Source organism: Staurois parvus, unplaced genomic scaffold, assembly GCF_062004578.1.
Source record: "Staurois parvus isolate SC_StPar_1 unplaced genomic scaffold, SC_StPar_1.0 ptg001193l, whole genome shotgun sequence".
NCBI classification, from domain to species: domain Eukaryota; kingdom Metazoa; phylum Chordata; class Amphibia; order Anura; family Ranidae; genus Staurois; species Staurois parvus.
The window spans coordinates 1,338,801-1,351,917 of NW_028318989.1; the positions used below are offsets into that span (position 1 = coordinate 1,338,801).

The 13,117-nt window shown below is 42.7% G+C and overlaps 1 protein-coding gene across 3 annotated transcripts in view; it reads left to right on the forward strand.

Moving 5' to 3' along the window:
- Nucleotides 1–13,117, forward strand: part of LOC149438324 (uncharacterized) — a 145,089-nt gene that overhangs the window by 95,571 nt on the left and 36,401 nt on the right. For 2 of the 3 annotated variants that reach the window (XM_089659989.1, XM_089659988.1), the window contains exons 4-6: nucleotides 2,380–2,534; nucleotides 5,737–5,913; nucleotides 9,214–9,354. In XM_089659989.1, the coding sequence (XP_089516115.1) occupies nucleotides 2,380–2,534; nucleotides 5,737–5,913; nucleotides 9,214–9,354 (473 nt within the window). The remainder of the gene's footprint in view (nucleotides 1–2,379; nucleotides 2,535–5,736; nucleotides 5,914–9,213; nucleotides 9,355–13,117) is intronic. The other variant, XM_089659990.1, reaches the window with a different exon arrangement.

Below are 13,117 nucleotides of genomic sequence, written 5' to 3' on the forward strand. Positions count from 1 at the left end.
ACTCCAGCAGGGTTACAATGAAGAGTGACCTGTGTACACGGCCACACAGCATAATAATAGTGTGAGTCTTTCGGAAAAGAAAATCATAACCCATACCTGGGCTATATACAATAAAGGGCACCTTCAAAAAAAAAAAAGCTTTGCATCATTGCAACCGTTTCCCATCCAAAAATGTAAAAAGCCTTCCTTTTTCTTTTTCCCGTTTTTTTACTTTTTCCTTTACATTCCACCCTGTCCCCTGCCGTCTAGGTGTACCCTGCTCCTGCAGCATCCTGGGATATTCACATCCAGTATCCCACTGGTGCATTATCTTCTGTACGACAGCTAGAAGAGGAAGAACCTGGTGACACGTCATCAGGAGACCGGCTGCAAGAGTCCAAAAAGGACAGCCGGCTCCTGATGTAAGGTGGATGGCATGAGACACTGCATGCAGTGGCAATATTTACAACTCATGTACCCTTGCTTCCTTTGGAAGTGGGGACTTGGCAGCTCACCAGCGTTCCAGTGTAAAAAAAAAAAAGTTTCTGTTGGATACCAACTGCAACTAAACTTCAGAGACTCTGCTGTTATCTTTAAGGATGAATTACTCCACAATATCTGTTGCTACAGAGGAACGTCAGTGATGATGTTAAGGCTCTTTTACAGCATACAAGTGTGTAAATACGTTAAAGGATGACTGTACCTATAGTTCAGTTTTCCTCTAATTTAACCCCCTCAGGGCAATCTGACTGGTAAAATAGCCTTCACATTTTAGTAAATTTTACTGTGCCCCCTGCCCGGTGCTACATAGTCTTGCAAGCAAAACACCCCCGCCAGCGATTCTTCCTATAAGTTGAGTAATGTTTGTGACTTGCTAGGTAACATTTGTAGTTCACGGATTACATTTTGTGTTGCCTGAAATTGCTCTTAAAGTGTTTCTAAACCCACAACAGTAAAATCAGTCTGTATATGCAGCAAAGCATGCTTGTTATACTCACTTTTGAACCTAAGGAGTTAATGCTCCACATTGTGTAAAAAGGATGTTTGATCCTCTTCTCTGATCCTCCCTTTCTTCTGTTGTCTCCTAAATATCTCCACTTAGAACAGAGGTTTGCAGTCACTCTGCACATGCTCAGTTTGGTGTGTATTGCTAGAGAGGGGTTTTTTTTCCCCCTTGGGAGAGTGCATGTGATCAGGACAGGGCCAATCAGCACTGTCCTGACAGAGGTCAGGGGTCCTGCATCCTCCTAAAGGAAAATGAAAACTCCTCCTAGATGCTCTGCTGTACACTGATAGCAGTCACAAGACTGCTCTAACTGCTGATGAGAAAAGGTATTTAGCAGTTTATATTTACAAAAATAATTACAGGATCTTGGGTTTAGGAACACCTTAAAGCAGCCCTACCTTTCGTTTTGAACAGCTGTACAGGCTTCTCTTCTATACTGAAATTACTGACTCACTGCACATTATAAGCTTCTCACAGTGTGTATTAGAAGATTAGCACATTAACCCCCCCATTTCCTGGCTGGAGGGTGTCCAGCAGCATCCAGTTCCCACCCTGACTGTTCCTAGCCCACACCTTTCATGCATTGGATTTCAGTTTTTTTTCAATCTTGGAAGCTCGACATCACGTTACCCAAAGCAGTCTACATGCAATTAAAGCTTGCTTAGGAACTCCCATTCCTTCAGACCAGTGGTCTCCAAACTGCGGTCATTTGATTGCTTTTATCTGGCCCTTGGAGAACTATTTCCCCCACTGACACCAATGAAGGGGCACAATTCCTCCCAATGACACCAATTAAGGGCGAGGGGGCACAATTTCTCTCAATGACACCCAACAATGCGACCCAATGCCACCAATGATGAGGCACAGTTCCTCCAAATGACCGTAATGATGGGTCACAATTCCTCCCACTGATACCATAGATGGGGCATTATTTTTTCATACAGACATTGGGACCTTTGCTAATCCCAATGTCCACCCCCCCCCCCCTAAAGTCTGAAGGATCGTAAACTTGCCCTTTGCTTAGAAAGTTTAGGGATCCCTGCTCCTGACTGACATTCACCCATCAAGGTATTTTAATATTTTCACGAGAACCAACTGACAGTTGAGGGCCCCTGAGAGAAATGCTGAGAGCAGTGTGCTGTGATGTTTTCAGGAAGCTACTGTGTATATACATCAACCTGTCTGTCCTTCTGCCAGCCATGATCTGCCTGCATTGCATGACCCTAGTGATGGGGGCCATGGGATCTATAATAATGTATGTTATGTTAATAGCAAGAAAGTTTTTTATTTAAGCATTACATTAGTATCTTGAGGTACGGAGGAACCAGGGATGGAAAATATAAGCAGTTTAAATTTCAGTTTTACATCTCCTACATGTGTCTGTGTCCCCACAGGTGACAGAGGTGACGGACAGCGCCTACGTGGGCTCGGAGAGTGCCTACAGTGAGTGTGAGACCTTCACAGATGAAGATACTGGAGGACTGGCGGCTCAGGAGGACCCAGAAACGGAGGGCGATGGGGCAGGGTCTCGCGGACACACATCTGCATCGTGAGTATTCTGACTTCCAAAGAAAAGAGAAGCTTGTGATTAGGCCGCCTGCAGGTAAAGGGTCTGTTCTCCCAGAACATATGACTTGGGTATGGTGGAATTCTTTGTTTTTTGGCTTCTTTTATCTCGCAAGGATGGCAGTGGAAAAATCTCCCTACTTGGGTATCCAGCTGTGCCATGCTGCTGTCAGTGGGAATATCAATCCTCTGGCTGGGTTCTGTGCAGTGTAAAATTGTTTAAAAACATAATTCAGCCAATAAAATCCATTTTTTGGCTATTTCAGTTGGGTGGAGTTTAGAACCTAAAGTGCACAATCTGTTTACTGAAGTTCCCAAGAGTCATAAAAGGCTATTTTGCAACATCCAGAAGCTGAAATACGCTAGATTCCCAATAATTTGATAACATTTAACTTTCACATCTATATGGGCTTTTTCGATATACCATTCCAAAAACCATAAAACAAACCTTACAATGGAGTTGCTTCCCAGCTCATAGTTTCTCTAACAGCCTTCATTCTTCTGGAAAGGCTTTCCACAAGAGTTTGGAGTGTGCTGGTGGGAATTTTCCCATTGAGTCAAAAGAGCATTTGTAAGGTCAGGTATTGATGTTGAATGAGAAGACTTGGCTCACAATCTGCTTTCAAATCAAGTTCAAAGACTTTAATGGAATTGGCATCAGGTCTCTTGCAGGCCTCCTCAACAGAATCATCAAACCATGGCTTTATTGCCCTGGTCTTGTGCACAGGGGCAAAATCATGCTAGAACACAAAAGGGTCTTCCTCAAACTGTTGGAAGCACACAGCTGTATAAAAAAAATCCTTGTATGCTACAGAATTAACATTAGCCTTCGATGGAAGCACCCAAACGCAATCATTTTTGGGGAGTATCCACAAACCTTCAACCATATAGGTAGGTGTGATGGTCAATTGTCCATAGACTTAGGGCTATATGGTGTATTGGTTATAGGAAAGCAGACCCTTTAAGACTGGGGTGTGCAACCTGAGGGTCACAGCCTCAAGTGTATGTAAGGAAGGGTGGGGCAAAGCTTTTCTCATGGCTCCATCCTTATTGAGTGGAAAACACGAGCAGAAGGTGCTACAGGGGCTTGCACTGTCTGTATAAATATGCAGAATGGGTGCCATAATAATATGAGAGCTACAGGAGAGTGCATGCTACTATAATTATTATAGCAAGTTTGATTCCAGATTATTATAGAGAATTAAAACTCTTTTTGAGGAGTCCTAAGAAGAAAAAAGCCATAGTTTCAGAGCTAGGGAGTTTCAGAAAGGATAAAATGAATGTGGACATTATTGAAAACATTTACTATGTGCAGTACATGGAAATGTACGAGGGGCGCTCAAGTCTAACTGGGACTTTTGAGTTTATATAATAAAAGAACATATTTATTTTTCAACATACTCCCTTGCTATATTTATACACTTATCCCAGCGTTTAAAGCCTGGAAAGCTTCAGCATAGAAAGATTTGTCCTTACGCCTGAACCATCCTAGGACAACCTGCTTCACTTTATCATCATTGCGTTCACCGTTCACACAGAAAAATTTGTCTCAATTTCACGATAGGTTATGCATCGATTATCCAGGATCAGGCATTCCATGCACTGAATGTTCACAGGAATGACTTCTGTGGGCTGGGAACCTCCATGGCCGGGATCGTCACTGATGGACGTACAGCCATCTTTAAAGTGTTTATACCATTCAAATGTCTTACTGCGGCTGAGCATCTCATCACTTGAAGTCTTCAGAAGATATACGCGGGTTTTACGCCTTCGTTCACAAGAAACTTCATCACCACACGCTGCTTCATCCACGCACTAATACTGTTGTCTACCATCTTGATTAACAGTCTCTGGAGTGGCCCGCGACACACTTGCCACTTACTACTGCGTGTAGGACCGCCACACTAGCATCCCTTTTTATACCTGTAAAATTAAAAGTCTCAGTTTGACTTGAGCGCCCCTCTTACGTTTGAGATATACTGTGATTTTTTTTTTTTTATTAAAAAAATTAGGTTTTACGCTAGAGCAACAGTTGAAGGGAAATCTTCCAATGGGGACTTTTGTTTTGGAGGGGAATTCCACTTATTTTGTAGAGAATTCCAGCAAGTTCCTGGTGTCTCTGGGACAGGACATGAAGGATGTATCTCTCTTTTGGGACATTTGCATAAAGTATAAGAAGATTATAAACGAGGGGTGTCCAACCTGCAGCCCACTTGCCACCTTCGGTCCAAGACAGCTAGGAATGCAGCCCAACACCAAATCATAAATGTACATAAGAATGTTGATTTTGTATTTTGGGGGGGGGGGATTTTTAAAAAAAATGCATTTACACATCACGAACACGTGTGGCTGAAAACAATTGACAGTGTCTCTTTATTGGATTATAAATGTTATCTTCCCAAAGAAAAATCTCCCACTCTTAACAATCACACCTTTATTAATATCATCAGTTTTCAGCAGTACCTGTATTTGTGAACAACTAATTTCAAGGATGAAGCACACAAAGGGCAAAATTAGAACCAAAATATCTGATGAGTACCTTGAGAATTAATTAAGATTTTCTACTACACCAATCAACCAGATATTTATGCATTAATTTATAAAAAAAACAGCATCAAATATCGCACTAGTTTTATGTTGTTTTAAAAACATTACAAAAAAAATGAAGTTTTATTACTCAGATGGGCACATTATCTATATGAATGATCGTTCACGTGTGATCTGCCGGATTTTGTTTTTTATTTTTTGCTCATCAGCTATCCTTGTTGGTTATTTTATGTGTGGCCCAAGACAATTGCTCTTCTTCCAATGTGGCCCAGGAAAGTCAAAAGGTTGGACACCCCTGGTTTAAATCCTTTTCTACTTTGTAAAAAAAAAAAAAAAAGTCAGCTTCTGCACCTCTTTAACTTTCTATATCAACCCCATGTAGATCTGTGGGGCTCACCTGGGCAGGTGCAGAAAGTGAACACAGGTCCTAGAGGTGTATAACACCAAGATATGCAGAAGGTGAATCGTGAGATCGAGAACCATATAGTGTGAGAATACTTTCATGGCCAGTTTTTTATTTTCCAAGTGCAGGTCAGGAATTGAAAGGAAGGCGCACTGTATTATTTCCTCTGTATAATTCCTGTACGGTACCATCTACTTCTACTTTCTGTCCTGCTCACTCTTCCTCTCTCTGTCAGGCCTGAAGGTCTGGAGCTCTCTCTGTGTGACATATCGGTCGTCGCTGTAGCTGGCCAGGAGGAGCAGTTTGAGGATTTTGGTGAGGGAGCAGAACCAGACCTGTACAACAGTCACTGTGAGGATGAGTCGGACAGTTTCACACAAACGTCAAACAGCACCCAACGCCTCACCTCCAGGTAAGAAAATTTGGGGAACATTAACATTGGCAAACTTTGGTAAGGGGTCCTGACAGCAGCCATTTAAGGGTCAGACCTTCAGGATGTATAAAGCCACACATTTGTTGGAAGCACTTAGTTTTAGGCCTTGTCCACACGGATGCTGAGGCCCGTACACCATAGACCGGTTGTTTTTTTTGTGTGTCACTATCTGGTAGTGGCTGTGTGCAGGCTGCCCATTCAATTCTGCATTCGAGGCTGCCTGTCATATTAGGACAGATGTCTGTGTCCATGCAGCTGCTGCGTCCTCCTAGACTTGAATGGGCTGCCTGCATGCAGCATCTGCCAGTTTTGACGCACAAACAATTGTCGATTCACAGTGTATGGGCATCAGTGTCAGTGTGAACAAGGCCTTAAAGTGAATGTTTTCAAAATTAAATGAAAAAACTGTGCACATACCTAGAGCGGCCTTCCCAGACCTCCCTGTCATGGGGAAAAAGGTGACCATTCTGATAGGCACTCTGACACTTCTCGATTGTGCTAAAGTTTGCCCACCCCTCCTGTGTATTCCTATTGGCCAGTGAAGCTATCCATCATAATGATAGACTAATAGAAACGGGTTAGGGTGAGAAAGTGTTGGCACGTTGCCTATCAGAACTGTGCTTGGGAGGCTGCTACTGGTATACGTAGGCATTTTAGGTTCAGCTTCCTGCTGCTGTATTCATTTTAGCTTCCTGCTGTATCTGCAGCAGTTTTTTTTTAACTTTAATGACAGATCCTCTTTAATAAGATTACAGCTCTTTACTAACAACAATGGTATTTTGACATAAACCTCCAGGTGCCTGCACTTATTGTCCTTTAAATCCATATTTTAGATTGTAAGCTCTTGTGAGCAAGACCCTCCAAACCCACTTGTGCAGAATTGTATTGAAACTGTATGGTCTTTGAAAACTGTTGACGCTATATAAATCCTGTGTATCAATAATAATTTGTTTCTGCTCACCATATAGGCTCCTGATTCCAGACTTCCCTTTATATGTAAATCTCAGCATCCAGCCAAAGTCAAGAACTGTGATACAACCCCTGCATCCTAAAGTTCGCACCTTTTTAATAGGTCATGCAGACAAGCAGAGTGATTTGGGCTTTGAATTATAGGATGCAGGGAGAGTGTTTCAGCTCTCAGTGTGACCTAGATGCGAAGATTTACAAACCGTATATCTTGGGGTGTACATGCCCAGTAAAAAGAAAAAAATAGGATTTAATGTAAGCTAAATCCAGGCACCTGAAAATGGATGAAAACATTGATTTAAAGTAGTTGTAAAGGTGAAAGGTTGTATACTGTAATGCATTCAATTTAATGTAATGCATTCAACTTACCCTAGTCTGATCTTGATCTAGCGATGTGCCTATCTGCAGCAGCACTGCTCTTCTCTCCCCTCTTCTCACAGGAGGCGCAGGAGCCATTGGCTTCTTCAGCTGTCAGTTAAATCCTGTGAGCAGAGAACAGGGGGAGGCGGGGCTGAGCTACACTGTGTGTGTCAATAGACACACACAGTGTGTGACAGTAGACTTGGATTGTAAGCTCCAAGGAGCAGGGCCCTCCTAAGCCTCTTGTATTGAACTGTATTGTTGCTGTATTGTCTCCAGTTATATTGTAAAGCGCTGAGCAAACTGTTGGCGCTATATAAATCCTGTATAATAATAATGATAGACACGCAGTGTGTGTGGCGATAGACACGCACAGTGTGTGGCGATAGACACGCACAGTGTGTGGCGATAGACACGCACAGTGTGTGGCGATAGACACGCACAGTGTGTGGCGATAGACACGCACAGTGTGTGGCGATAGACACGCACAGTGTGTGGCGATAGACACGCACAGTGTGGCTCAGATGAAGTCTTCACTAGTGCCCCCATAGCAAGCAGCTAGCTATAGGTGCACTCAGAGAAGAGAAGGGCCCAGGAGCTCCGGCGGGCCAGAAGAGGTGGATCAGGGCTGCCCTGTGCTAAACCACTGCATGGAGCAGGTAAGTATGCATGCTTGTTATTGTAGAAAAAAAAATGTAAACCTTTACAATCAATGTAATATAAGATTTGTGGTACCAGGTTTACTTGGAGATTTAATATGACTGTATATCGGTGGATGTCACACATGTCCACACGTGATTTGCTGTGTGCTGAGTTTAGTAAGTTCATTGTAGCAGATGGGCCAGTATTGGATACAGGGAGGGTCTCACCTTCTTTTACTTCAAAGAGGTTTGTATGGAAGTTTGTGGTGCTTCAAAAATTGACCATTAATAAATTTTGTCTAACCCCTGCCAAATCGGGCATCATTTGAATCGTGGGTGGTCCTCTTGGCACCACCCAGCTCATCAAACTTCATTGTGAAAATAGGAGCCAGGCAGAAAATTCTCGACTGCAGCCAATCAGATGTAGTCACTCTTTGGGTATTCTGACAGCCACGGGAGCCGCAGTGGTTAGAATGCAATAGCCAACAGGGAAGATTTGTCCATCTGCGCTGTTTAGCATAGATGAGGAAGTCTATTGACTTCTTTATCAGCCCATGGGGCCGAATGAAGGAAATCCTAATTTGTATTGTAAGCCTTATGCTTGACAGGTGGCCACCCTCCAAACTTTGAAGTGAGGGGATGTATTTGGAACACTAGATGTTATTATTTATTTCAGGTACTTGTATAGCGCCGTCAATTTCCGCAGCGCTTTACATATATATTGTACATTCACATCAGTCCCTAACCCGCAAGGGATGTACAATCTAAGGTCCCTAACTCACATTCATACATACACATACTAGGGACAATTTAGACAGGATCCAATTAACCTACCAGCACGTCTTTGGAGTGTGGGAGGAAACCGGAGTACCCGGAGGAAACACCAGCAGTCATAGGGAGAACATGCAAACTCTAGGCAGGTGGTGCCAGGGTTGGGATTCGAACCAGCAACCCTAGTACTGCCAGGTGGAAGTGCTAACCATTTAGCCACTGTGCTGCTAGATGTTGTAGGTACATTGCCTTTCTTTGCACCCCCTGGGTGGCCACCTCCTTATTGAGAGAACGTTAGAAAGTTGAGTCACACAGACACCAGACACAACCTAAAGGACTTCTTTTAAGGTCCTCCAAAAGCTCCCATGTACGCAGAGACTGTATTCTTTCCACCGTATCATCATGTCCCGCTACTTGTCAGGTGCCAAGCTCAGCACGCAGCAAAACATATGGGCACATTACAATTTGCAGTAGTTCTTTCTGTTCGGTATATCCCATGAAAGCTCAGGTATGTTCATGTACAATCTTTGCGTTCCCCCAGTGGTGCCCCTGTATCAGAGCGCCAACTTCTGGCACCCCCACCTTGTTCAGCCCTGGGGGGCTTGTACTGCAGCCAGTGCCACAAACATATCAACCGCCTGGAAGACTTATCCACCCGTCTCCGATACCTCGAGATGGACAGGTGACATTGCATGACTGTTAAGCAGTGAGGACAGGGAGAGGTATATCCATTGAATGAGGCCTTTCTTGGGGAAGATCATGTGACATGCAGGCAATTCGCCTAGACTTTAGGCATTTGTGTACATTGCTGCTTTTTTATTTCAAAATCAAGTCTTTTAAGAATGTCTACTGGTGTACTATGGTGGTAAATGTATGTTCTTAAAGAGACCCTGTCTTGAAGCAATGCAACATAGAAGCTTACTTTATAGATCACATCTGTTCCTAGGCACTCGCTTAGTAAATAGGTTCAATTTTATTCTCCCACAACTATTACGTGGGAAAGACTGCCTGGCATCAGAACTTTCTTGTGTAGGTGTTTTGCTTCTCTACAGATTACCTCTAAGACATTTTATTAAAGTGGTATTAAACCCAAAAGCAGGCATTTATTATATTGCAGCTTACAAATTCTTAGATGTGATTGCTGCATTCGTTTTCTTTTTTTCTTTTCACCTGGTGGTCCTGCCAGTTAGTCTGTTGTTTTTCAAAAGAACAAGCTTCCAGATATATCCATTTACAGGAATGGGACAAACCATTTACTACTGACAGGGTGTGCTTTCAATGATCAGCTTTTATTTATGTAATACTTTTATCCCAAGGAACAAGCTGTTTGTCATAACTGCTTATAAAGTGTTAGCTGAGGTTCAGCTTCATTTTGTTAGTGTATCTAAATCTGCTAGTCCATCTAATATTACCCTCCCAATCCTTCTGTCTGCTGTGCCCCTTTGTGCTCCTTCATCCAGAGTGGGGGCACTCTAATACAGGAAGTGTGTTACTGGTTAGATCACCAGGTGAAAACAATACTAAAACAAGAAAACGAATGCAGCCACCACATCTAATGATAATTACATTTCTGGTTTTGGGTTTAATAGCGCTTTAAGAAAAGCAGAAAGCTCTGCCCCCTTAAAATCAATCTTCTCCTTATACTACCCATTTGTCACTGAACCAGTATTACTTATGAAGAGTATACTGTCCCCCCTTTAAATCGCATGTACTTCCTAGGAAAGGTCCTGGTGTGCCTCTCTCTGTCCATTTTTATGAAGCTTTGCTGTGCATGTATAGGAAAGTCTCTGCATGACGAACGTTCTGCTTCTAGGACTCTACAGCTTTGGGACTTGGAAATACTATTGAAGACTTTTGTGTTTCATACAAAACGTGGCCCCAAGTATCTCGAAATGTTTAAAAGTGCGAGAGTTCAGCTGCTGCCTTTTAAAGTGCACCTGTTGTGTTTATTAAAGGAGAGGTAGGACCAAAGCTCTTTTGTCCCAACTTCTCCTGGGGATTACAGGAGTGCACTTCGTTCTGAACTCCTATGACACGTATTCAGCCAACAGTAGGCTAAAGTCCACTGTCGGCTGACATCATTCGGTCAGTCCAGACTCTGGAAAGATCCAAATCCCGTCTTTAATGTCGGGATCCACCCAGATGCCTGGACCAGCAGCTGGCTTAGCAATTCAGTCACCCGGTCTTTGCTCACTGAAGACTGAGAACCGAGAAATCAGCGGTCTTTAACCACTTCCCGTCCGGCCGGACATTGGCAGTCCAGGGGCGGGTTGCCGTTCATAAACTGCACCTGCCATTTTGGATTGTGTGTGCTCACAACAGCCTTGTACCATGTGACAAACTGTGACCAATCATAGCTCACATAGTATTTCTCAATTGCTGCAAGAATGCAGCCAGAGAGATGGAGAAATGATTGGTTTTACAGCCTTTATGGGTGTAAAAGCAATCAGTGTAAAAAAAAAATCTTCACCCTCCACAAGTAGTACAGTGTTACTATGGTGACAGTGTACTGCTAGGGTGACAGTATGTTAAAAAAAACCCCCCATAAATAATAATATAAAAAAATAAAATAAAAATTAAAAAAAAATTCTAATTTTTGGTTATAAACTAATTTGGGTTATTTTTTTTTTTTTTTTTTTTACTAAAAAGATAATTGAATACATTTTGGCCAAGATTTATGAATAAAGATTATTTATTTGCAAAATGTTATAAGAAAAACACTTTTTTTCAAACATTTTGGACTTTTTCATTTATATAGCCCAAAAAAAAATAAAAATCCCAGTGGTGAATAAATACCACTAAAATGAAGTTTTATCTGTCTAAAAAAAAAATGCTAAAAAAGTCATATGGGTACGGTGTTGCATGACCGCACAATTGTCATTCAAAGTGCAACAGCGCTGAAAGCTGAAAATTGGCCTGGAGAGGAAGGGGGTGAAAGTGTCCGGACTTGAAGTGGTTAATCGCTTAATTCTCGATGTAGAGGCAGCGGGGGACAGATGCAGCATCGGTTCCATGCTGCATCCACCTAGGTCAATGTAAATGTTTGTTATTTTTTTTTAATCCTTCACTTGTCTTTTAGCAGCATGATGCAGTAGATGAATCAACTTGTGTTGCTTGGTTCAGAAACTAATGGGCATGCAGTGTGAATGTGTCAGAGGCATTGTAAATGTAACACAAAAGCTTTGTGAAAAGCATCTTTAGGGCCCATGCACACAGGCACCTAGGGCTGTACACCATAAAAGCGGTCTGTATTCCTGTGCATGAGAGTCAATACATGTGTACAGATGCAGATGTACACCCCTGGATCTATACTGCGTTCAGGGGCATACGCCCGTACCTGTATGCATGTATAACTTGGATCTGTGTTTACCAGTGTACAGCTGCATCTTGCCACCCATTGTTATGAGTGGCACAGTTAAATGGCAGGTTAGTGTATGGCCCTGTGTGAATGAGCCCCAACCTGTGCTTTGTCCTGGCACTGACTGAATGGACTGGCAGTGGAAAAAAGGAAAGATGGGTATATGAATAAATGTTCCTTGGGAGGGGGGCTTCAAGGGTAAACTTTCAATTCCCATAGAAGTCGGTGTGATTCCACTGTACATGTGCTGACATAGATGTAAAGAAGCCCATCAAAGGATGTAAACTTTGCCATAGGCCCTGGTGGCACTACCTTGGTAAGCATGGAGCTTTGATCTAGATCTGCTCAGGGTGGTAGGAGCACAAGGACAAGGAAACTTTTTTGAAAGTTTCCTTACCCTTTAAAGAGACCCTGTGTTCAGACCATTCATTTCAACAACAATCTTCCAATAAGATTACGTGTGCTTTTACTGTAATTTAGGCATGTTGTTTACCTGCAAAACCTCTGCTGTGCAGACATCCAAAAGCTCTGAGACTTCTGCTGGGAAAGATTACCTTTTGGATATTTATGTATTTCAGGTACTTATATAGCGTTGTCAATTAACACAGCGCTTTACATATATATTGTACATTCACATCAGTCCCTAACCCTCAAGGGGTGTACAATCTAAGGTCCCTAACTCACATTCATACATACAAATACTAGGGCCAATTTAGACAGGAGCCAATTAACCTACCAGCATGTCTTTGGAGTGTAGGAGGAAACCGGGGTTCCCGGAGGAAACCCATGCAGGCACAGGGAGAACATGCAAACTCCAGGCAGGTGGTGCCGTGGTTGGGATTCGAACCAATGACCCTAGTACTGCCAGGCAGACGTACTTACCATTTAGCCACTGTGCTGCCCTATATATGATGTCAGAAGCCCCAGCAGACTCAGAACTGCCACTCACATGACACCCTATAGTATTCCCCTTTTCTCTTACCCCAGCAGCTACATAAAGCTGACCATAGATCATGCAATTTTCTTTCCCTCAAACAAGTGTTGAAGGAAAGAAAATAGCTTGATTCCCCCAACAACACAGTTTTGA